The following is a 22776-nucleotide window of genomic DNA, read 5'->3' as shown; positions in this document are numbered from 1 at the left end:
TTCAATAAAATCATGTCTTGTTCCTTTTCATTGTTAATATCTGTCCAATCAATTAATAAAAGAAACTTTCAGGTACCTTATGCAGCCACATCAAATCAATAAATTGATGACTTATTGATAATGTTTTAACTACTTGTATTATAACAATTATATACTTGAATAATCTTTTATAAATTTGGGCTTCATTCATTAGAGAGAAAAAATGAATATGTGAATCTCAATTTTATAACGGATTTCAAAAAAAGGACTAAACGAAAAAATTTGATTTCCAGCTTCTTATAACATTTGGATGCGAGTTATATTCATTAAGAAACGTTTCGTGTTATTAATTGTGTTTTATATGTTGTGCTATTTAACTGCACGGTATTATAAGTATACTTAACGTATGACATATTAAAGATATTAATTATTAATTGCAGGAAAAAATGAAACACAATATTGATGATCTACAGCTGGTATTGGCTCAACTTGAAGGGGCTTTGAGATCTCTTCCTCGCGATAGTTTGCAGACCATGATTAGTGCTCTTTCGGTAAATTAATTTCATATGATATAATATGATTCATTTTATGTTATATTTAATTTTTTTATTAAAACAAACTGATGTATTAAAAAAAAAATCATTCACTATCGTTTTACTAAAAATTTTATTAATGTATTTTAGACAATACTAGCAGACTTGAGGTATTATAATCAAGAAGCTAGCAGAATTGATAATGAAATAAAACAAGTACCTCAAGATGTTGAAACTAAAAAACTAGAAACATCAATCGGAGAAATACGGAAAAGTCTTGCTTATTTACTTTCACAAGCTGAACAAGGACAGTCTACACTAGAGGAAGCGCGTGAAACACAAGAAAAAAGAAAACAAGAAATTAGAGCTTACAAGCAATGTCTTGAAGAGACCGAAACTTGGATTAGACACGTCAAATTAACGATTAATGATGAGAGAAGCACCCTTAACTATAAGGTCCTTATTTTCATTTTATTCGATTATCAAACATTTTAATCAATTCATCTATTTGATATTAATTAAATGTGAAATGAATATTAATCCAACATAGTCAAATATATATTTTTTATTCATAGGCATTACAAGAGGAAATATCATTCCGACTGCAACAATTGACAGAGTTAGAATCAATGACTGAAATCAGTGAATTGGCCAGGAATTTGAAAGAGGCTCTACAAGATATGGCAAACCATCTTTTACGGAAGCAGCAGGTATACATCTCATACCAGAACTTGGGATCCTATAATCTTGTTGCAATTCATCAAGCCACGGTGTCGGGTCTTGCTTAAATATGTGAACAATATGAAAATCATTCATATGCTCTTAGACACTTGCTTTAGCAAGTGATTTTAAAGAGATACTTTGGCTGTGTCATTGGCTGATACATACACTCATTTATTTCCCGCCTCATCGAATTCATAAATGCAATAAACCCTTATCATATTTTTATTCATAATAATTCATAAAAATTATTTGTGAAACGTCATTTTTTGATCGTGATAGTATATAGCAGCGGGTTTAACTGTAACTATACATGTTTTATTTAAAAATTCTCTATACGCCTTTTAAATACTTAAGTTGCCTGTATTGTACTCTTTGTTGTTATTTGTTTTATGTGATCATATTTTACAAATAACTGATGTGCACCAGATATATAATCATAGTACATGAAAAGTAAAATCTTCTTATAATCATTTTTTGTATACAAAATTATTTTTCGTTATAAAATTTTTGGATATATTAATATAGATTCTGTAACTATCGTATTTTATATCACATGAAATTCATCATCAATCAACGTCATCATGATCATCGTCATCGCCATTCTCATAAGCATCATTTTATTAATAACGCATGCTTTCAATTTTTCACATTATCTTATAATCTGCACGAATTGAATAGTAATACGTACAATGCAAAGTGTAAAATAGTACCTTTTAATGAGTCATATAATTTTATTTAGTTGTTACAGCTTTGTTGTATTTTGTATTATTTTATGTAACATAATTTGCTCCTGACTGATCATCCAATGTTCTTTTCTGCTTTCTATTAGCAAATGTATATGTTTATCATTGATTTTTAGAATATTATAAACTATCATCTTATACATAATGTAAATTAAAGAAAAACTATGTAATATATGGGCTGTGTGTACGTAAATATGTTATTATATGATATTGTAATTATGCTGCCACATTAAAGACTACTATGCTATTTCCCCTACTTTATTTTCTTTCTCTATCTTATTTTGTCGACTATGAATTTAAAAAGCATGTTTTATCGCATGCGGGCATTTCTATCGATTTAAAATTATAGTTCATTTAAAAAGTACTGCATAATATTTTCATCGGTATCTATCATTTTTGAAAATATAGAATTACTTTAATCTTCAACTAAATTATTTAAAAATACGAATGAAATATTACCGAATTAAATTTTAAGTACGAAACAGTAATCGTATGCAAAAAATCGAATGATCTCTCAAATATCATGAAATATACATTAATTTGATATATTCGTAATACATCTTTTATTATTATTCTGTCTCAATGCGGCTTGCTATTATCACAATCCTTTAATGTTAGTACCGTAAGTCAATTGGCGAACGCTTCTAATTATAGCTTCTCACTCACAATCTGATCTCCTACTGCCTCTTCTATTTTCATTCTAATTTTAAACCAGTGGCTTGCATTCTGCACTTCTTGCCTCGGCATCTAAGACTTACCAATCTTTTTTCAGCAGATGGCCGACGAAAATGAGCCATTGGTTCAGGTTGAAACGGCGAGCAGTGTCGACGCCACGCTTGATCAAGAATCATCAGTTCACTCTTCTCTCGAAGATAAATCTCCATCTTTAGCCGACGTCTCTTTGCAAACCGGTCAAAGTTTGATTCAAGACGTAATAGTCGAACAGTCAAAGCCAGAGCAGTTGACAAAACAAACATCAACAAGTTCTATACCAGTTTCTACGGCTTGTCAAACATTTGAAAGTGTTGAAATTCCTCCATTATTAAGCTCTTTCGATAATCCTCAAATTCAAGAGACAATAAAAGTTGTGAAAAGTACCGATGGTAAACACGACGTCATCGAAATTGCAACTAAAAATATTGTGCCTTTAAGTAGTCAAGAACAAGTGTGGCGTGAGCAGCTAGTTACAAATCCAGAAGATATCGTAGTCGACATGAAATACCAAGACGCGCAAAAACAAGAAAACGTAACCTCTGAACTAAATATACAACATGCTGCGCCTCAGTCTTTTGAGACAGTTCTCGTGGAACCAGACGACGTCACAACAGAAGTAGTGGTAGATAGCGATGGAACAAAGAGAATTATCGTGCGTAAGCTTCGCAGAACACTCGTTACGAGTAGACAAACAATGCAGCAGCACGTTTCGCAAATGTCTACTGCGGTGGGTGACGGTCCTCCAGTAGTACAAGCATTTTCTGAAGCTACTATGCGGGGACAGCAAGTAACGGTCACAACAACAAAACCAGACGGTACAGTGGAAATGGCTACGAAGCAAACGTATGGTGGAAAAGTTATGACCGGAACACCAGGAGATCAGTTAAATGTTGAAGAATATGAAGGCCTCCCGCAATATTCGCATCGCATCATACAAGGCGACATTAAAGATCTAAGCCCAAAGCCTGCAGACGTGGATGATGCACTTATTGATGGCGGCGCATACCGTACACAGACATCAACTGTGCATGCCGTAGTGCAGCAAGTGACAAGAAAAGTGATTAGAAAAACTCGCCGAATTATTAGAAAAGTCACTATCATCGATGGTAAAGAAGTAACTAGTGAAGAGGTTGTAGAAGAACCTGAAGAAGTTGAAATTGACGAAGAAAATATTCCTCATATAAGCATTAACGTTGTGAAATCGGGTGAGCAAGGAACGTTTGAAACAAGTTTGAGTCAAGAAAAGCAAGGGCAAGGAAAGGCTCAAGTTATAGAGCTAGAGGTTGCTAATGAACAACCACAGGCTGAGATTCCAGTGCAAGATAGCGCTGTTCCAAAAACTACAACAGAACCGCCAATCATAGGAGAAATGCAAGAAACGTCAGATAAACAAAAGTCGAAAAAACCGAAAAAGAAAAAATCAAGAAAAAGTTCTGCAACACCTCCAGATTCTCTCGAATCCGATAGAACGTACACGATTGAAGAAAAGATCGATTCCTCAAGCCAGGTAACATCCGAAGTTAAGCAAGTTTCTATCGACGATTCTAAGAAAATCGTTGACATAACCGATGATAAAATCAAGCCTCATGTAGAAGAAAAACATGAACATGAATATGGGCAAATCGAGGTAACAATTCCGGAACAAAGCTCTGTGGCCATAGAGAGCCAACAATTTATAGATTCTGAAAAATGTGCTGTTTTACAGACACCTTTCGAGCAATCAATCGAATCAACAAGTAAGGACGTATCTTCTCTAGAATCAACAACCATCGAGGATATACCAACTATAACAAAAGCTAGTTGTAAGTTTGAAGAAACACCTGTAGGAACGTCTTTCGAAACACATGTTAAACTAGAATCTGGCACAGTAGATGTAGAACAGCACACTGATGTTATTGATAGAAGCACAGTAAACATTGATCATCATTTCCAGTCAGATCTTACTGATATCCCACAGAAAGAAGATTATATGATGGATAACGCCAATTCATTGGAATCATCCATTAAATCAGAAACAGCAAAATTGCTGATGGAAGAGAGAAAACGATTTGAGGATAGTAAACGAAATTCTGAAAATAAAGAAAATGTTCAAGTTACTAATGCAGCCATTAAACCAAGCATAAAATATTCTCAAGTAGGTTTACAAACTGAACATACCGGTAAGATACAATCGGTTGATATTTCATTATCAATTCAAAATCAAAAGAAAACAGATACTGGTCCAACAGTATCTGTTGAATCGCACATTGAACATCCTGGCCCGAGTGTACTAACTGTCTCTGAAGAAAATGTAAACATTACATTACCACCTGAAGTAGAAACTGTTAAACATATATATAATAAAGTAATTCAAACAAGTTCACTTGATTCGCCAACAACAGATAAAGAATCTGATACTACACCTACTACACCACAAAAAGAAAAAGAGAGTGTACAGAAGGCACCAGAAATAAGTGAAATTAATATTCCTATAAGTCGTAAAAGTAGGAAAAAGAAAAAACACAGAGAGAAAAAGGACAATGAAACGTTAAGCGATGAAGAATCTAGTGGATCTGTTGTAACAACTACAATAGCAGATTCTGTTGAACTCGATGTGCCTCACTCTGACTCTTCAAAACATATAACAGAGCAACCGCAACCTGACGTTTACGAAGTTGCAGAATCGTCAGACACTTTTTCTGCGCAAAAAGATGAGTCTCCTGAAGGCGATGGATACGAAGCAGATCATAGAACAACTGTTGAAGAAGTTTCAACCGAATTTGATATTGATGCTAAAAAGAAAAAGAAAAAAAGGAAAAAGAAGCAAAAAGCTCGTGCATCGAAAGAGGAAGATTCTGAATTACTTAAAAGTATAATACAAGCTGAACCAAAACAAGCAACAACTATTGACGATGCCCTGCCCGAATCAAGTAACCTTAAAACTAATGAAGCAGATACGCAGACAGCCGTCGATACTCGAGATGTTTCGGTTGGTGAACTAGTACCACCGATTACTGAAGACTTGGTTAGTCCTATCGAAACACCCTCAAAATTAGAAAAAATCACTAAATTAGAACGTGAAATGCAAACGTTAAAAGTAGAAGAAACGAATACTGAAATTCAAACTTCTCCAAGGCCTGGAAAGGATACCGGTTTACAAACTTGTTTGGATTTAAAACCAGACAGCGAAGATACTGCAATGCAAACAAAGACGCCGGATATTGTTTTGACTGGAGAAATTGCTCTACAAACAACCCCTAGAGAAGAAAAATCCCGTACCTCAATTCCTACCGTTCCTTCACTAGAAGCCGATACACAGACAACTACTACACAAGTAGAAAATTTAGAAATACAAACATCGCCTACAGAATCTAACTTAATAACAGGTATGTATTTTTATTGACAATAAAACATCAATTTTTTCATAAAAATCTGACTGTATATTTTAAAAACATACAATTTCTCTCTTTTTCTTAGTATAAAATATAATATGTATACATATATGTATTCTGTAAAATATGGCTTGATTTCAGATAATTTTTAGGGATTTTTATTAAATAAATTTATTGTATTTTCAGAAGAAACAGAAGTTCAAACATCCACTGAATTTCTTACCAATGCTGAACAGCAAACAACTCCACCTCCTGATTATGCAAGTGTTTTGGAAGAAATTGCAATACAAACGCAATCACCCGAGTGTGTGGATTTGATTGAGAATAGCATGCAAACAAGTGCAGCTACTTCACCAGAAAATCTAAAAATTGAAATTGAAAAAGAGGACATTGACGTGCAAACAAATCCTATCGAAGAGGCACAAGTAAATACTATCGAGACTCAAACAACGCCAAAAGCTACAACACCGGAATTAGAAACCCAAGAAATCGAAATACAAACAAGTCCGATTGAAAGTCCGCAAACACCAATTGAAAAGGAACCTTTGATACAATCTAGCGTTGAGGAACCAAAGCTTTTAGTAGAAGGAGAATCGCAAACCAGTAGCCCAGAACAGAAAATTACTTCAGAGTTATCAATTCAAACGATGACTCACGAAATCGTTCCGACCATCGAAGAGAGTATTCAATCTGTTCCAAATACTACTGAAATTAGTTCTCAAACTGTGCCCGATGAAAAAATAGACGATGCTTCATCTTCGAAAACTGAAATACTAGACTTGCCAACATTACCATCTAGAGGTGAGCAAAGCAGTTTAGGAGACACAGTATCAGAACCTTGTAATGTTAAAATCGTTATCGAAGAACCAGAAAAAGTTGAGCAGCCAGACCAGCCAGAAATCGGTATCTCACCAGAACAGAATTCTTTGGAAGAAGATGTACCCTCTGTATTAAGCGAATCTGAAAAGAGCGTGCAGTTAGTTTCGCCAATGGTAGAGATACAGAATGTTGAAGAGTCGAAACCTGAATCTGACAAAATAACCGAATCAGGTGATCTGTCAGTTCAACCAAAAGAAAGTGAAATTATTGTAAAATCACATGATCAAACTGTCAAAGATAAAACTCCAGATACTTCGATTTCAGAAACAAAATCTATATCCCAAGAGGTAAGCTCTACCCCTGATACATCATACGAAATTCAAATTGAGGCCACTGTGGAGGTTTGCGGTAGTACTACTCCAGATTCAATATCCCAAGATACAACTATAACTGAAGAACCAAGCGAAGAAGAGGCTTTGAAAGCCAAACGCCAGAAAAGAAAAAGGCATCGTCACAGAACCGTTGAAATTCGGGAATCTATTCCAACTGATGATAAATCTTCGTTTGAAAGTATATTCGGGCAACCACTTAAAACACCTGAAGCGGAAACTTCTTTGAAACTGCCTTACTCTGAAGTCGCAAAAAGTAACACAGACAATAAATTACCATCCGAACCAATGGGTACAAGCGAGGAACCTTTACTTTTAATGGAATCTGGTTTAGCCAAGCGTGAAGATGCAAAACACTTGTCTTCAGATTTAATTATTGCAGAAAAAAATATCAACAGAGTGCCTCAGCTGGAGATCATTCATAAAACTGAATCGATCAAACTTATGTTAGAAAACATAAAAGATTCACAAAAGTTAAAACCTTCTCATCTATCTAACGTATTGCACATTTCAACGCTGGAAAATTCAGCTCTGGAAAAATCTTTTGAAAATAAAGCATCGGCAGTTCTCAAAGACTTGAAAGCGCTGAAAAATGCTGTGGAAGAAAAAAATATTGTAATCATCGAAGAAACTTTTATTACAGTCGTAGAAACAATTTCAACTTGGCTCGAAACAATAGAATCGAGAATTTTCCTAGGACGAGAATGCCCAAGTGGACCATCTTCCAATGATACAAAAAACTTTGTCGAATTGAAAGAAGAAGTTCATTATGTTGAAGAGAAAATTAAGGAATTAAATTCATTACTAACAGTAGTAGAGAACTCTTACCCAGAAGAAGAGAGAGAGCGAATCAGGCAATGCGTCGAAGCACTAGAAAGTCAAGCTAAAACAATCGAGGAGGTTGCTATCGATGGAGAAACGCACGTCAAGACTGAGCTAGCAAGATGGGATGAATTTTTGAACGGGGTTAATAATGTTGCAAAGTAAGTTAACAGTTTAGTAGTATTTTATATTTTACAAATACGTTAAGAAACTTAATTGATTAGAATTTTAATTGGTTTTTAATACTTCCAGGCTGATAGAGGAACAAAAAAAGCAACTAGAGTCTTTGATTGACAGCGAAGCTCCAACTGTGGCGAAGCTTGAGAAATTGGATATAATTGACAGCAACAATCGCGATCATATGCGCGAAGTAAATAAATTGTTTGCCGAGGCCAAAGTACTCCTGCGTGACTACCCGGGCAAAGAAATTCCTCAAGGATTAAGCATTGCAGAAGAAACAACGGAATTCATAGAGCATACAATTATCATTGAACGGGACAGTCTGTTGGAGTTACTATCATTAACGGGAGAATACGAACAAACTCTGCATGAATTTTCTCAGATCACTAAAATTGCCGAAAATCTTTTGGACAGCCCGATCTCGGTTTCAAACTTGCAACATCTACAAGACGAAATGCAAAAACATAGAAAGTTCTTCGTGAACTTGAATCATTGCCGAGCTATTTTAGAATCATTGGAAGACAATTTAGATCCCGAAACCAAACAGATTTATTCAGAACTTCACGAAGGATTACACAGCAAAGCAATGGCTTTGTTAGACCAAGCGGCTTCGAAAGCTCAACAGATGTCGCTCGCTGCCTCAAGATGGGTGGTTTTGGAACAAGGCATCAAGGAAGAAAGGGGCTGGCTTCAAGTCGCGCATCAACGAGTACCCGATTTACAAAACGTTACGTCAAACGAATACGACCAGTACATCTCACTTTATCAGGTAAAGATTGTACTCACAACACTGTACTTTTTGATTTTCGCATTTTTAATGACGCATACTTTCTTATTTTTCAGAACCTATCGCTTGACATTGCAAACCATCATGGCCGAATTCTCCAGCTGCTGGATTTAGCTCGCAATCTTCAGAATTTGATAAATATCGAAGATCCGGATGATTGTTATGGCGAAGCGCTAGAAGAGATCGCCAGGCTTCAAGAAACCGTCGACTTCTCGCTGAGGCTCTTACTGGCGTTCCGCGAAAGCTGGAGTAACCAGGAAATGCTGATTAATAGACTCGAGAATTGGATGTCTAGAGCCGAGAGAGAACTTGCCACGGTTAATGATCCTACCGGTGGACACATGAGACAATTTTGGGTACGCTTCATTCTCTAGAGCTTTTTTCACGCCTATACAAATTTAGCTCGATACTCGGCGAGACTTATTCTGAGAATCGCGTCTGAACGCGCTCTTTCTTTTATTTTCCACAATTTATTTGGCACCTTGCCACGCTACGCTTCTCATCAAAAGTAAAATGACTAGATTTTACAATCCAGCGCAAAAACGCGCAAATATTTTGCAACAGTTTTCTAATATTTCATTTTTATGAACATTTTTTTTTTTGCAGGAACTGAGAGCTCAGTATGAAGTGCACAACAACATGCGCAAAGAAGCCGGCAATTGCTTCGAGCAAGCCTTGCGACTCGTGCCATTATCGGATGAAATGCTGCAACGACAATACCACGGAGAAATGCAGAAGCGCTGGAACAGCGTATCAGATAAAATAAAGAGCATACAGGACGCCGTGAGGAGCACCATCACGTCGGAAGACGTACCGGTTAATGATAAACTAAACCTACTCGAGAGAGAACTCAACGAACTGAAGATAACCATCGACGAATTCCACGGAGTCATGAAAACCGTGGAGGAGCTGCAACTTTACGTCGAGAGGATCTCTGTTCTCTTCGAACGAGTTTGCGTGATACAGGTAGGGTGCTATTCAATTCACTACAGTACTATATTTAATAATCCGAACCCATTCTAAAATGTTTCTCCTTCTTTCAGGACGAGCTGGGCAGACTGGGCCTGTTACCAGCCGCGGAGAGCGAGCGCGTGGGTTTCCTGCTCTCGACAGCCCGTCACCTGGAGAGCCTCCTCAGCGAGGAGCTGGACGCGGCGCAGCTCTTACGCGAGCGGCTGCAGTCCCTGAAACGGGGCATCAGCCGCATCCGCAAGGCCCACCAGCGGCAGAGCATCGTGCTGGACCAGTGCGAGGCCAGCGAGCGCCAGGGTAGCGACGTCGTGGCTGCCGCGGTGGAACGCTGCCAGTCCGTCGGCGACGAGCTGGCCCAGATCTGGCAGGAGATAATGGGACTCAGGCAGATGCTGCACACCTTACCCACCAGCATGCGCATCTCCGTCTCGCCCGTCGGTATGGAAAGAGACATCTCTGGATTGCAGGACAAGCACGAGCAGCTCGAGGCGAGGTGCGTCAGGCTGCTGGGACTGCTGAAGGGCAGACTGGGCCTGTGGAGGCGGTTCGAGAAGCAACTGGAGATGGTGCAGCAGTCCGTTCAGGAGACCGACTACATGATGGAACTGCTGACGGTTCAGGGCACCGTGGACTACGAGAGACTACTCAAGGCTACCGAGAGACTCGAGGTGAGAGACGTTTTCAGTATGACTCGATCTGCGTATTTGCTCGGCGGGCTGTTTGTTTTTCTTCGGTTTCGGGCTTGAAAGGGGTGCGAGGCCAAATATTTACGGAAGGACCGTTTCGCCGGTGTTTTTACTCCGAGATATTCGGTGCGATCTACGAGCGGAAGACTTATTCAGGTAGGCAGGTGTTCATTAGGAAACGTTTTATTTAATTAAATCTGCTATTCGCATACAGCCACGTTTATCCATAGTGGCAAGAAAGCTCCGATCAACGAATTCTCGCGCGACGTTTCGCTTAACACTTGACCTTGCAAAATATCGCCGCAGATAAAATTGCACTTTCTTTTTTTTATGTTTGACTTGAGAGTGTCATACTTTAAAAATAACCGCTCAACGTCCAGATTAAGTGGTTTAGAGCCTCGAACGGAAAGCGTCTCTCAAGAGCCGAGGCTTTTAAATTGAATTACGGCCTGCGAAATCGTTTAAAATATCTCTGCTACATTGCCCTTATTTTAATTCGTTTTACATTGTAAAATTCGAATAAATATCAAAAAGCAGCTCTGTGATCGCTCGAGCTTACGGCTGCCTAGAAAAAAAAAAAAAAATAAACCACAGCCGAAATGTATAAAACAGAGACAGCGCAGCTGGCCGATCTCAAAACCTCCGAGTTCAACCTAAAAATAGACCGACTCATCTCCACCCTTTCTTTATCTCAACTTAACGACCTTGCCAGCGTCCCATAAATCTCCCGTTGAGCACGTTGGCCTTAAAGCTCGCGCGAACCCCGCAAACAAATATAAATACGTCAGCGAAAATGCCCGCGCGAGTCTCCGTCGATGATCCAAGACAGTCATCGAGCGCATGCCTGATGTGGCGCGCGCCGATATCGGTACACACTAACTACACACACAGAGAGAGAGAGAGAGAGAGAGAGAGAGAGAGAGAGAGAGAGAGAGAGAGAGAGAGAGAGAGAGAGAGAGAGAGAGAGAGAGAGAGAGAGAGAGAGAGAGAGAGAGAGTATACGCACGCAAACACAGACGGATAGGTAGCAGCAGCGCAGACAGCGGTAGCCGCTGCTCTAATCAGTCGTGCGCGAGACTTCGCCGGCGAAGCAGCAGCAGCTCGTCGACTTTCGGGGCCCCGGATCGATCGCACATGCGCGCGCGGAAACATGTGACTGAGGACATAGTTCGGTCGCGTGTGTATGAAAAAAAGTACTGTGTTGTCGGCTATTCGCACGTGTGTGACTTAGTTTTTTTACGCTGATTACCAGTGTGCCGTGGAAGTGTTCGTTCAGCTGTCTGGATGTATGCACTCCAGGTGGCATCGATACGCTCTGTTTTCGAAATTACGAATTTTTTTATTTCCGATTCGGTATACACGTACATAAAAATGTACAGCAAGCAATAATCGGCAGATATTATTTCACGGACCAGACGCACGTTTTATCGCACCAGATAACCTCTCATCTCAGTGCGCTCTCGATAATAAACAAACAATAAATCAGAGTAGCTCTACACGCTCCTCGAGGAGAGAGAAAAAACTCGAGCTTCGTGCGTGCCCCAGTGCGGGACAATAGCCGGTTCATCGGCGGCGAGTGTATAGGTCTATGGATTCTTAATTGAAGAGCAGTGGAAATAAATAGTCCCAAGGTAAGCGCGACTACGTGCACGAGGTCATTGATAGACGGCGCGTCGTTGTGTATGTATATGCGACGAGCGCTACTATTATGGAGATCGGTGACATACACGCGCAGCGCCGTTCGTTCATTCGGTCAGACGCCTCTTTGCGCGGGAACTTGCGCGTGTCATTTCCGCTCCTGACGCGCTCGAATTATTCGCATATTTTCCTCGACGTAAAAACGTGCGTTCTTTTGATAAACGGAATACTATAGAATCTCTCTTACTTAAATTTTCGTAATCGTCAATTTCTCGGGCCACTGCTTCCGTGGAACGCGAGAGACTCGAGAGGAAGAGGAGATCGCTTTGTGTCAGCGGCTTGTCGTGCGCACACAGATACCGAAAAACGGCTAACGCGACGCGACATCGTGCACACTCGCGATAAAGACTGATAGCGCAGAGGCAAGGAAACCCGGGACGATAAAAGTGTGTGCGGTAGCGGAGAACTCTCTCTCTCTCTCTCTCTCTCTCTCTCTCTCTCTCTCTCTCTCTCTCTCGAGATTTACATGCATGTTGGAATCGTTAATTTTTAGGTCACGCCTGTAGTGCATTTTCCTCAAAGTCTCGCAAGCGCTTGGCTTTTTTTTATAAATATTAACCGACGGTGATTCGATCGAGCGGTACTGTTTCGCGCATACGGTTTTGTCGCGAATATATTCGAGTGCCGATCGGAACCGCATTTTGCTTATTTAATACCGGATGTGCAAAGGTGCGGGACCTGCATAAAAAAAGCGTTATACTGTTATAGTATGCGCTCGTTCGGTTCTAGTGACGAGGAACTTATATTTAGCTGCATTGCAAAAATAGTTGATAAGTAATCTCGGCGTGACGCTTGCCTCTACGACACTGGCTTTATTATTTGGGATCTAGCCCCCTCGGCGAGATCATGGAACTAGTCTTCCAGCTCTAATTGAATATACGAAGTTTTATGAGCCGGAACGGTTGGCATAAATTATGCCGAAATTGGCCCGATAACCTTGATTAATACGATGACATAATTATCGCAAATAATCGGTTCTGTAGCTTACGGAGACGGGCATCCAAACAATGACCCCACGCATCAGAATACGATTTTGTAAAATTCAATATCGTCGTGTTTCACAACGCAAACAAACAATAAAATGTTGACGTGCAGCGCGCGACGTTGCACAATTCCGACCGAGTCGCATAATTGATTTCCCGTCGTATATCCGCGCGAACTTTCGGATTGGCTATTCGCGTAATCCAGTTTGGGAAGAATATGCAACTGCTGTTCGAGTCAGCTCTCATACTCGTAGCTCATAATGACGTGACGGCGGCTGAGTAAAGTACAGCACGTGGACGGGCACGCGGTTTTAGGTGGTAGTAGTAGTAGCTCGATTAATCAAAAGTGAATAATTTGTTGATTGGAACGCCGAAAGCACTGTTGGAGTTTTGTATTATGACGAATAGTGGAAATACATTATGATTACATCTACATTATGTCACTGTAATTAATTATCAGATTCGTTCTCTTTGTAGTCACTAATTCGCCCGCTTCCCAATGAATCCGGCATTACGGGATAAAAATACAACTTATTCGATCTCTCACTAAACAAAACGTAACGAATTAGCAAAGAGAATCCTGGTTATGAAAGAGAGCGATTCGAGAAATTCGGACCGGCAGGTTAACGAACCCGCGAGTACGCGACACAGAATTAGTTCACTCTCGCGCGCTGACCGAATTCACGCGTCGCACAAGTCCGCGAAGAAACGTGTGTCTCGTGTCGTCGAGGAGCGCTCGTGCAACTATATTTATACGCCCGAGTATTAGATCCAATCTAAGAATTTCTCGCTTTGAACTTCTGGCATATTCCTCCGTACGATCGCGGATGATGGTAAAATAGTTGAAGAAACTCGCGCACTTTGGCTCTTGTGTGTGTCGGTGCAAGCGCTAGTACCGAGAGTCGAACGCTTTTAGACCCCCCCCATCGATGACGTAAACACACAGGGTTGGCGTTGTGCAACGCAAATAGCACCGCACAACCATCTCGTTATACGGCCGAACGTTCGCTCTGTGTCCGAGAAATAATAAAGCGGCGCGCTCGTATACTTTTCGATGCAGCTTTTCAGGAAAGCGCGTCATAGCACTGAATTAAACGACTTTTTTTCTCTGGAATCGTTGCAGGGCCTGAATGGAGACTTCGTAGCGCGGGAAGTGCTGATAAGCGAGCTGCGCCTGGCGGCGGAGCCGCTTCGCGAGTCCTGCGCCGCAGAGGTGTCGGAGCGGGTGGACGCCGTGTTAAATGAGGCGGTGCAATCTTGGGAAGAGACGCGCAGCGAGTTGGGAGCCCTTTGCACCAAGTACCAGCACGCGGTCAGCCTCTGGCAGCAGTACCGGGACTCGAGCGCCGCCGTGAAGGCCTGGGCGGACACGCAAATGGCCAGCGTCGCCAACCTGCCACCCGACGAGGCGCTCAAGCAAATTAAGGTAAGTTTTCTTCTCATATAAGTATCTCGAAGCCTCACGAGCTCCGCGTCAGTTTTCAATCCTATCGATTCGGCTCCGCTGCCGGGAAAACATATTTCGAAGCCAGTACAGGCGAGAAAGGAGCGATTGCAGCTTCGGAACGGGGCTAACGATAGCGGCGCGAAAAACAATTTTCCTACCAAAGGCTAGTACGCGCGCGCGCACTCTGCAAACGTACCTGGAACCATAAAGGTATTTACGAGAGGCGCGATTGTGAGTCATTTGAACGGCGAAAAAGAGCATGTAATGGGCCGCCGCGCGCTGTTTTGTGTACGCACAATAGGACAGTTTACGGAGCGATTCGCCTCTGAAAGGTACACATCAAGCGCAACGAATCCCGAGTGGCAGGTCAGATAAAAGTCCCGGTTACTCACTGGACGTACGCGCGATAAGGTTTGTTTTGATTTTGGGTATGAAAATTTTTGCTGCAAAATCCGGTGAATAATCCTCGAGCGCTAATAATAAAGTTCTTCAAAGTCGAAAGGTACGGAAGTCGTCAGTCGTCGATAATACGGCTTGCTCTAACTCGGTTAACACTCGGGCTAATGAGTGAGCGCATGCATGACGTGTAGTGTAGTGTAGTCTGTAGGCTGTAATAGCCATCTGGCGAGGTCATTTTCGTCGCCCTTTAGATAAACGAGCGAGGATAACGGCGCCTCTGTGCGTTCGGCGCATCTCGCTCTCTCTCTCTCTCTCTCTCTCTCTCTCTCTCTCTCTCTCTCTCTCTCTCTCTCTCTCTCTCTCTCTCTCTCGGTGAAATTGAAGGGAACGCGTGCATAAGCGAGATTCCTGTTCCTCGTGGCGGTGAGTGACTAAGCTTTAAGTGCATTGTGTCGAGTGACGCGGGCTAGTTCGTATTGCCTTTTCGACGGAGTGATTTTGTACAACAAAGTTTAATATCAGCCAGACCGACTGCGGCTGTTGAAACGTTATTGGGCGGTAAAAAATTATTTACTACTCTCTTAATGGACGCTTGCGCAAGCCGAGCCGATAACCGCGACCTCGTTATAATTATTCAATAAAGTAAACAGGCAAAAAAGCGCGGAACGTAATAGTTTCTCTCGCTGTTTCCAATAGCCCAGAAAGCCCGTCGAAAATAACCGTCGCTCGCGATTGCGTTATAGCAAAACGCGCGCATTAAGCCGCACGCGCTTCTTCTAAATCCAGAGGCTGCCTTTTTCTCTCTCACTTGGCCGACATCTTCTACGCGCGCACTCGACCACCACCACCGCCCTTGATTTCGAAAAAGCCGGCGAGTGACGAACGCGTACACGTACGTACGGGGGTGATGCACTATATGTATTCGTAGGGGGGAGCCGGCAAAAGGCTGCTGCTACTGCTGCCGTCGCTGCCGGCGCTGCATCACGCACGAGGAAAAGGGAGTGTCTCTCCGTGTATATCTCGGTCCTTGTCCTGCACATCTGCGCTGCCGCAGCGAGTCTGCTACAGATCGATGGTTGTGCGGCTGCGGGAGAGAGAAAGAGAGAGAGAGAGAGAGAGAGAGAGAGAGAGAGAGAGAGAGAGAGAGAGAGAGAGGAGTAGCGGCAACGCGCGCGCGTGTACACCAGCACGCCAGTCTGGTCCAGGACGTCGCGCGATGCGCGCCGAGACGCCGGGGGGTAGGACGCCTCGTGCTCTCGATTCTCTATCGCGTCCTCCTGGCTGATCGCCGGCTTTCTTTTCTTCGCATAGTGAACTTCTAGTCATGTGGGCATTTTTCCGAGTGTCTTTTACAAGTCTCTTTTATAAATTAACGGTGCCTAACGCGCAAAGTGCCAGTGAACTGTAAAAATTATATAGACAAAAGCTCGTACCAAATTTTCTAGTCGATTATACTTGTAAACGAAAGCTTTTTATAAAACCTGTATATCCTTGTAATAAGCGAACAAAGACTGTGCAACAGAGATCTCGTCTAGTCGGAAGAAACATGAAAGAAAATTTATGAAAATCAACAACGATCTCACCTCGAGCAACGAAATAATCCAAGCCCTCGATAAGCTGGAGACAACAAAGAGCGACGAAAGCCGGCACATACAGTGTATAGGCGAGAAGTGACGGTGGCAGATCGTCGATTCGCCGGGCTATTTTAAAGCTCGCGTTCGCGCGAGATTATCATATATACAAACGGGTTTTCCGAGAGCGCGCGGCAGTGTTTACGCCGTCGCCTTCATGCTACGTGAGCCAGCCGTCTTCGGGAGATTCATCGGGGAAATTGATTGCGCTGCTGCGCCGCCGGCGGGACATGTGCACGCCGGAGGAGATTAGGGTGAGCACCGGGGATTGGATTGTGCGGGTCATGGGATTCGAGCTCGAGAGTTTCATTCAAATCTTTGTGTTTTGAGGGTTCGAGGATAGCTAATATTTTTCATCAATTAACAAATTTTCCAACTGGAAACCCGTAGCGCTGAAAGAATGACTGAAGCAAAATTGCCGTATCGATTCGTTCGGAGTATTACAGTACGGTGTAGGAGAAAAAGTGGTTCGTTTCAAACAAATATATTTTTCCCGTCGTTATCGGAAACTGGTTGCAAAACAAGTAGCTCCCACGGTTTATCAATGGGGTTCAAGCTCGAAGCCGTAAATGTGACGTCACGCTATATTTATGATTTTTTCCTGCCGTCGGGTTGGAGGCGGACCCATATACTCAGTGTGCCAGCGAACCGGGTGACATCATTTTAAACGGCCTATTTTTCTTCCGTCGATTGTACGCTGCGTTTTCAAGTAATAACAGTCGCGTTTCTTCGGTGTTCCTCCACTCGCGCTTTTTTTTAAATTCGAATTCGTTATTCAATGTTTGATGCTGTGATATTATTTTAAAATTTTTTAAAAATAAATCTCGTATTTTATTTCGTAAAAATAAACGGCATTGAGCTGTCGCTTTATACTTTTATTTTCGACTTTAAAGAAGACCAACGCAACAACACGTCAGAGTGAAACCTTGTTTATTGACTAAAACAATTCGGAATAAATCTCGATATTACTGTACACAACGTTTTTAACTTTGGTACTACTATTCATCGTGTAGCTCACGTACGGAATACACGCCTCGAGGTTGCCGGCTAATCATCCTACTTGTTGTGCGTCAATTGTCAATTGCTTTCGCGGAATCATCAGATATTATTACTCGACGTCTTATTCAATTCGATCCAACCGCATGTGCAGTGATCGCTAAGCAACCGTATAATGCAAAGTATTCGTTAAATTCGTATTTTAATTAGCAAATTACACTTGCACGTGGGAGTTTGGGAGAATTTAATGAATGCACTCACGCTCTTTTGTGAACTTGAATGAAGCCCAGAAAATACGTCTGTCTCATTGTTTTGCGCAATCAGTTTGAAACTCTCAAACCCTACAGACACACAACACAGTCGAGCCTTTGACTTTCCGCTAAAACTGAAGGGCGCGGGCATCACTATAAATATATATGCCTCGCAACATCTGGGTCAAGTTGATTCAACGCGTCCCATTTAACGCGCGCGCGTCTGTTTCTATTACAACTCAAACACGGCGGATATACCATCCCTGCGAGTGTAGCGCTTTACGCGAATGAACGCAACTATTGGATTTGGAAGTAGAAATTAAAAAAGTTCCTAGAAAGTCTCACCTCGTACTTACTGCATACACAACAGCTTCATAGCCCGTCAGTCAGTCTTTCTCTCGCTCTCTCGTACGGAATGAGAAAATAAGGTGAGCGACAAGCTACTCCCGTACGTATATCAAAGTTTCAACTGCACAACAACAACAGCGACGGCGGCGGCACCTCCGCAGCGGCAGCATTTGTTTGGCCAGTAAACAAAAGAACGATACTCCGAGTCTCTCAGCGAGACACGCGGCGCGTCAATGTCATCGCGCATCAGTCTCGAACTCGCGTCGCGCGGCGGGGAAGTTTGGACACCGGAAAAAGCGCGCGTGTAAAAGAATCGAGGAATCTCAAGTTCGTCGTGAATCTCGGAGCAAGCTCGAAACTCGAGGGATTCACGGGTGTATAGTACGCGTAGCGGCTCTAAAAATACCGATGAAATGTAAACACGTGTGCGCGGAGGAGCCTTGGTCCAGTAAATTTTGGAGCTCCGCGGAGTGCGCTGCTTTTCGTCTGGCAGTTTTCAGTAGGTACTGGGCGTGAGCGGGAGTTGATATTTTTGAAGGATCGGTAATTGGGAAGATCGTTAGAGGTGGATTATTTTGGGCATAACGATCGAGTGACTGATGCGTTATAATTATTTTCTTAATTTTCTTCAACAGGTCTGCGAGGACACCCTGGCCGAGCACAAGGAGCGTCTGGCGGAGCTCCGCGGCCTCGTCGCCCAAATCGCCTCGGACGTCGGTCTGGATGCGGGTGGACCTCTGCAGAGCGAGGTCGAGGCTCTCGGCCGGAGACTCGAGGATGTGCGCGAGACTCTCTCGTCGCTCGCCGACACGGCGGACGCTCGAGCCCTCAATCAAGAGCTCGCTCGCGACGATCTCTGCCAGACGAAGAACTTCCTCGAATCCGTTCAGCAGGTGAGAGAGAAAAAAAAAGACAAATAAGCTAGTGCAGCTTTCACCTTGCTCTCCATTCAGCGGCACGCGCCGCGCGAAGAAAGTGATTCAGAGGCTCGCCAAGGACGGCCCGTTTAAATATGATTGTTTCCGCCTCGGAGGCTCGTCCCTTTATACACACACCAGTACCGCAGTGCTTGGTACAACTCAATCATCAGGCGCCACTAGACTCGCCTGCTCGCGCTTATATTTTAATTGTAGTTGGCGAAACAATTTCGTTATGTCAAGGCCACGGGCCTTACGCTCTGCGGCATTATTGCATCGGTCACGAAATCCGCAACAGACTGAATGAGAGAGCTTTCGCGCCCCCCGCGCGCGCGCGCAAGTGTGCGTTCTTGAGCCCGCGTATAGGCCGATCGCGCGATAAGCAACTTCTTCTTGTTTGGCATTGTGTCTTCCAGTTCACCTCGAGGCAAGCGGTTAGAACAGCGAGCCTCGATAGTAGAGGTGCATTGAGCGAGTGCAGTTCTAATTCGACCTTTTCTTTTGCGATCGCTTTTCCAGAGCATAACGACGGCAGGCCTGGGCGAGTCGAAGGAACAGCTAACGCTCCTGCGCAACCATCTGCTTGCCCTGACGCGGACAAAGCCGCAGCTGCAGTCCATCAAGGATAGAGCCCTCGAGATCTCGCCGGCTCGCGAGCCCTCGATCCTCGAGGTGCTCACGATCTGGCAGCGAGTCTTCCGCGAGACCTTCGAACAGTACCACCGGCTCTCGGCTCGACTGGTCCGCTCCCAGGACGTAGCCGCCGCCCTGAGGCTCTGGCAAGAGTACCTCAGCCACGTGCAGGACTTCCTCTCGACGAGCCTGCCCGGCGACTACAACGGCCTGGCCGAGCACCGCAATCTCTGCGAGGTCCACAGGAACCTGCTGACCGAGCAGCAAAAGCTCATCCTGATGGTGCGCTCGGAGGAGGGCCGCGACCTTTCGCTCACCGAGCAGTTCAGCGCCCTGACCAACCTGCACAACGAGAGCCTCGCCCGCATCATGGAGAGGCACACGGCCGTGCGGGACCGACTCGCCGCCTGGGAGAGGTACAGGATAGACCAGAGCAAGCTGCTCTCCTGGCTGAAGGACATCGACAGAGACAGGGGCCGTCTACAGCTGCGCTTCATCCACGTGCACCGGCTCGAAAAGATCCTCCAGAGGATCGAGGCGCTGCTGGATCGGCTGCCCAGCGGGGAGTCGCAGGCCGACGCCCTGCAGCGCCAGCAGGACAGCCTGCTCGGCAACTGCGACGAGGCGCTGGCCGTCTCGGTGAGGATGGAGCACGCGGCCAGCACCCAGAGGCTGAGCAACGTCCGCGCGAGCCTCGAGACCTGGAAGGACTTCGTGCTGAGGATAAGGGACCTGAACGGCAAGCACGCCGAGCAGACCGGCAAGATAACCGCCGTCTTCCAGGAGATCCACAAGGCCATCGGCCACATCGACAAGTCCAGCTCGGGCAGCCTGCCGGAAATCAGGAGACAGCTGGACTCGCTGCAGCAGCACAAGGCCAGACTAGTGGCTTGCACGAGCGACCTGGAGGCGCTGGACGTCACGACAGAGCAGCTGCGCGAGTGCCTCAGTCCCTCGGACATGAAGAGCCTGAATCAACAGAGCTTCCTCCTCTGGCAGCAGCACGGCAACCTGGAACACCAGCTGGCGCTGCTCTCGTACAGGCTCAGCGAGCGATGCAGCCTGCACTCGAGGTGGGAGAGCAGGTCGGGCAGGTTGCTGATCTGGATCAAGGACACCGAGGACAGCTTGCAGAACTGCGACACAGCGAACCTGGACGAGCCGGAGGAGGCGCTCAAGCGGCTCGAGTCCGAGGTCCAGGCGGAGATGGCTCTGAAGCAGCGGGAACTCGAGTGGGCGCAGAACAACGGACTGGAGCTCATCAGCATAGCCGAGCCCGGCGAGAAGGAGCGACTGGTCAACGTCCTGGACGAACTGAACGAGAGGTGGAACGGCCTGCTGACGGCGGGCAAGGCTCGGGCGAACAAGATCGTCGACCTCATGCAGACGATGAGCACGCTGCAGAAGAGACTGGCGGAGATCAGGCTGTGGCTGGGCACGGTCGAGACCCAGCTCTCCGAGGCCTACACCATCGAGTCGGCCAGCCCGGCGACGATCGACAAGAAGCTCAAGGACCACGAGCAGCTGCAGAAGACCATCGAGGCCGAGAGCGGCAACGTCGGCGAGGTACTCAACCTCTGCGAGATGCTGCTGAGCGACTGCGACGCCTGGAAGGCCACCTTCAACACCGACGCCATCAAGACCGGCATGGAGGGCCTGGAGAGCCGCTGGAAGGCGACCTGCGTCAAATCGTCCGAGAGGAAGCGCAAGATCATGCTGATCGGCAAGCTGCTCGTCGAACTCGAGAGCATAAGGCTGGAGTACGAGGAGTGGTTGATCGAGGTCGAGAAGCAGCTGGAAGACCTGGACAAGAGTCTGAGCGACCTGTCAAAGGATAACACCGACAAGACCATGACCAGGGCGCAGAGTATTTTGGAGGACATCAAGGCTCACCACCCGGCCCTGCACATACTCGAACAGTGCTACGGTCGGCTGGCGAAGGGCGGCTTGGAGCCGGACAATCTCAAGGCTCTCACCGCGCAAAATCGACAGCTGATCGACAGGTACGTCGCACAGACCACCTCCAGCGTTTACGTATTTTCATATAGTTTTTTCGCTTAATAATGACCCTACTCGTTACAGGTGGCACGGACTGACGCCGAAGATCAACACCATAATCGCCGCGCTGCAGAGGGACCAGAAGACCTATCGCGAGTTCATCTCGGCCCACGGCGCAGCGGTGATCGCTCTGACGCAGGTCGACGTGACCCTCACCCAAATGCAACACCTCTCGAGACCGGACAAGAAGTCCTCGCCCCGCAAGCGCCTGCAGCAGCTCTCGGATATCGACGCGGAGTTGGCCAAGCAAAGCGCTACCCTCCGCCGAGCGGACGAACTTGCTCTGCAGGTCATGTGCGAAAGTCACCCGGATGACGTGGCGAGCATCCAGGAGCTCGTCGACGAGTACCAGCTGCTGTGGAAGGACATCAAGGAGCGGGTCGACGGACTGCGTGCCAGGATCGAGAGCCAGGAGCGCCAGGAAGTCGACGAGGCCGTCCAGGTCGAGACGCTCAAGTTCGAGACAGACACCGCCGTGCAGGTCGACACACTGCCCAAGTTGACGAGGATGACGTCGTTCGACGCCTACCTGATAGAGCTGGAGTCGGCGATCAGCGAGTGCCGGGTCGCGCTGGACGCGCTCGAAAGCGCTGTACTGCCAGAACCAACACCCGGCACGGGATTGTCCACGGCTGCGCGAGCTATCGTGAGTTTTCGTTTCTCAGTTATACTATATTCGGTTTTTGGAGACACATTG

General features: G+C 44.9%; 1 protein-coding gene across 10 annotated transcripts in view; it reads left to right on the top strand.

Annotated features, from left to right (window-relative positions):
• The window catches only part of LOC100123208 (nesprin-1), a 98187-nt gene that overhangs the window by 71731 nt on the left and 3680 nt on the right, over nucleotides 1-22776 (top strand). For 7 of the 10 annotated variants that reach the window (XM_032599912.1, XM_016984956.3, XM_031929345.2 and 4 more), the window contains 13 exons: nucleotides 420-530; nucleotides 663-968; nucleotides 1088-1222; nucleotides 2751-6057; nucleotides 6250-8254; nucleotides 8346-9042; nucleotides 9117-9416; nucleotides 9667-10026; nucleotides 10104-10700; nucleotides 14523-14825; nucleotides 19107-19364; nucleotides 19908-22024; nucleotides 22104-22725. In XM_032599912.1, coding sequence (XP_032455803.1) covers nucleotides 420-530; nucleotides 663-968; nucleotides 1088-1222; nucleotides 2751-6057; nucleotides 6250-8254; nucleotides 8346-9042; nucleotides 9117-9416; nucleotides 9667-10026; nucleotides 10104-10700; nucleotides 14523-14825; nucleotides 19107-19364; nucleotides 19908-22024; nucleotides 22104-22725 — 11118 coding nt within the window. The remainder of the gene's footprint in view (nucleotides 1-419; nucleotides 531-662; nucleotides 969-1087; nucleotides 1223-2750; nucleotides 6058-6249; nucleotides 8255-8345; nucleotides 9043-9116; nucleotides 9417-9666; nucleotides 10027-10103; nucleotides 10701-14522; nucleotides 14826-19106; nucleotides 19365-19907; nucleotides 22025-22103; nucleotides 22726-22776) is intronic. The other 3 variants (XM_032599913.1, XM_016984952.3, XM_032599911.1) reach the window with 2 other exon arrangements.

This window comes from Nasonia vitripennis, chromosome 4 (assembly GCF_009193385.2).
Source record: "Nasonia vitripennis strain AsymCx chromosome 4, Nvit_psr_1.1, whole genome shotgun sequence".
Classification (NCBI taxonomy): Eukaryota; Metazoa; Arthropoda; class Insecta; order Hymenoptera; family Pteromalidae; genus Nasonia; species Nasonia vitripennis.
Note: the sequence above shows the minus strand (reverse complement) of the source record. Positions and strands in the feature narration are given on the sequence as shown.